Genomic DNA, 622 nt, shown 5'->3' on the forward strand with positions numbered 1-622 from the left:
CGGCAGTGCGCTTGGGCACGCCGCGGCACTCCGGAGCGGGGCTCCTTTCTCCCAGCCCTCGCCTTCCCCCCGAGGCATTTGAGGGATCGCGGTTTCGGTCCGCTGGGACCGGGAAGGATTTGCGTCACCTTTCCATAAGGAGAGGGCGTCTGAGGCATCGCGCGCGGGGGAACAGGTCTGCGCTGATTTCTGGTTCGGGGTGGGCAGAAACTTTGCGCCGTGGGGGACCCTTCTCTGAAACCGGCTCCCCCTTCAGAAACCCCAGCTAGTGACCGGGGGTGAGAGTTTCAGCCGCTTCCTCCAGGACCACTGCCCAGTGGTGACGGAAACGTACTACCCGACGGTCTGGTGCTGGGAGAGTCGAGGACAGACGCTGCTGAGACCTTTCATCACTTCCAAGCCCCCGGTGCAGTACAGGAAGTAAGTAAATTTCCGTTTTCAGGTATATCTTAAAATCACAGCTTTTTTTTTTTTTTTTTTTTTTTTTTTTGCATACTCCCCGTTCTCTTGGTTAATATAATCTCTGCTTGAGGAAGTATACGGGACAGAAAGAGGGAATGAAGCCGGGCTCGGTGGCTCAGCCTGTAATCCCGCGCCTTGGGAGGCTGAGGTAAGTGGATGG

At 56.4% G+C, this 622-nt stretch overlaps 1 protein-coding gene across 1 annotated transcript in view; it reads left to right on the forward strand.

The window, feature by feature from the left end:
- Positions 1 to 238: 238 nt before the first annotated feature.
- LOC110594797 (phospholipase ABHD3-like) overlaps positions 239 to 622 on the forward strand; it is a gene marked incomplete at its 5' end in the record, with an annotated part of 19,184 nt that continues 18,800 nt past the window's right edge. The window contains one exon of the mRNA XM_021708485.1: positions 239 to 420. Within this exon, the coding sequence (XP_021564160.1) occupies positions 239 to 420 (182 nt within the window). The remainder of the gene's footprint in view (positions 421 to 622) is intronic.

The sequence above is a fragment of the Carlito syrichta genome, unplaced genomic scaffold (assembly GCF_000164805.1).
Source record: "Carlito syrichta isolate Samal-C Ts95f unplaced genomic scaffold, Tarsius_syrichta-2.0.1 Scaffold138500, whole genome shotgun sequence".
Classification (NCBI taxonomy): domain Eukaryota; kingdom Metazoa; phylum Chordata; class Mammalia; order Primates; family Tarsiidae; genus Carlito; species Carlito syrichta.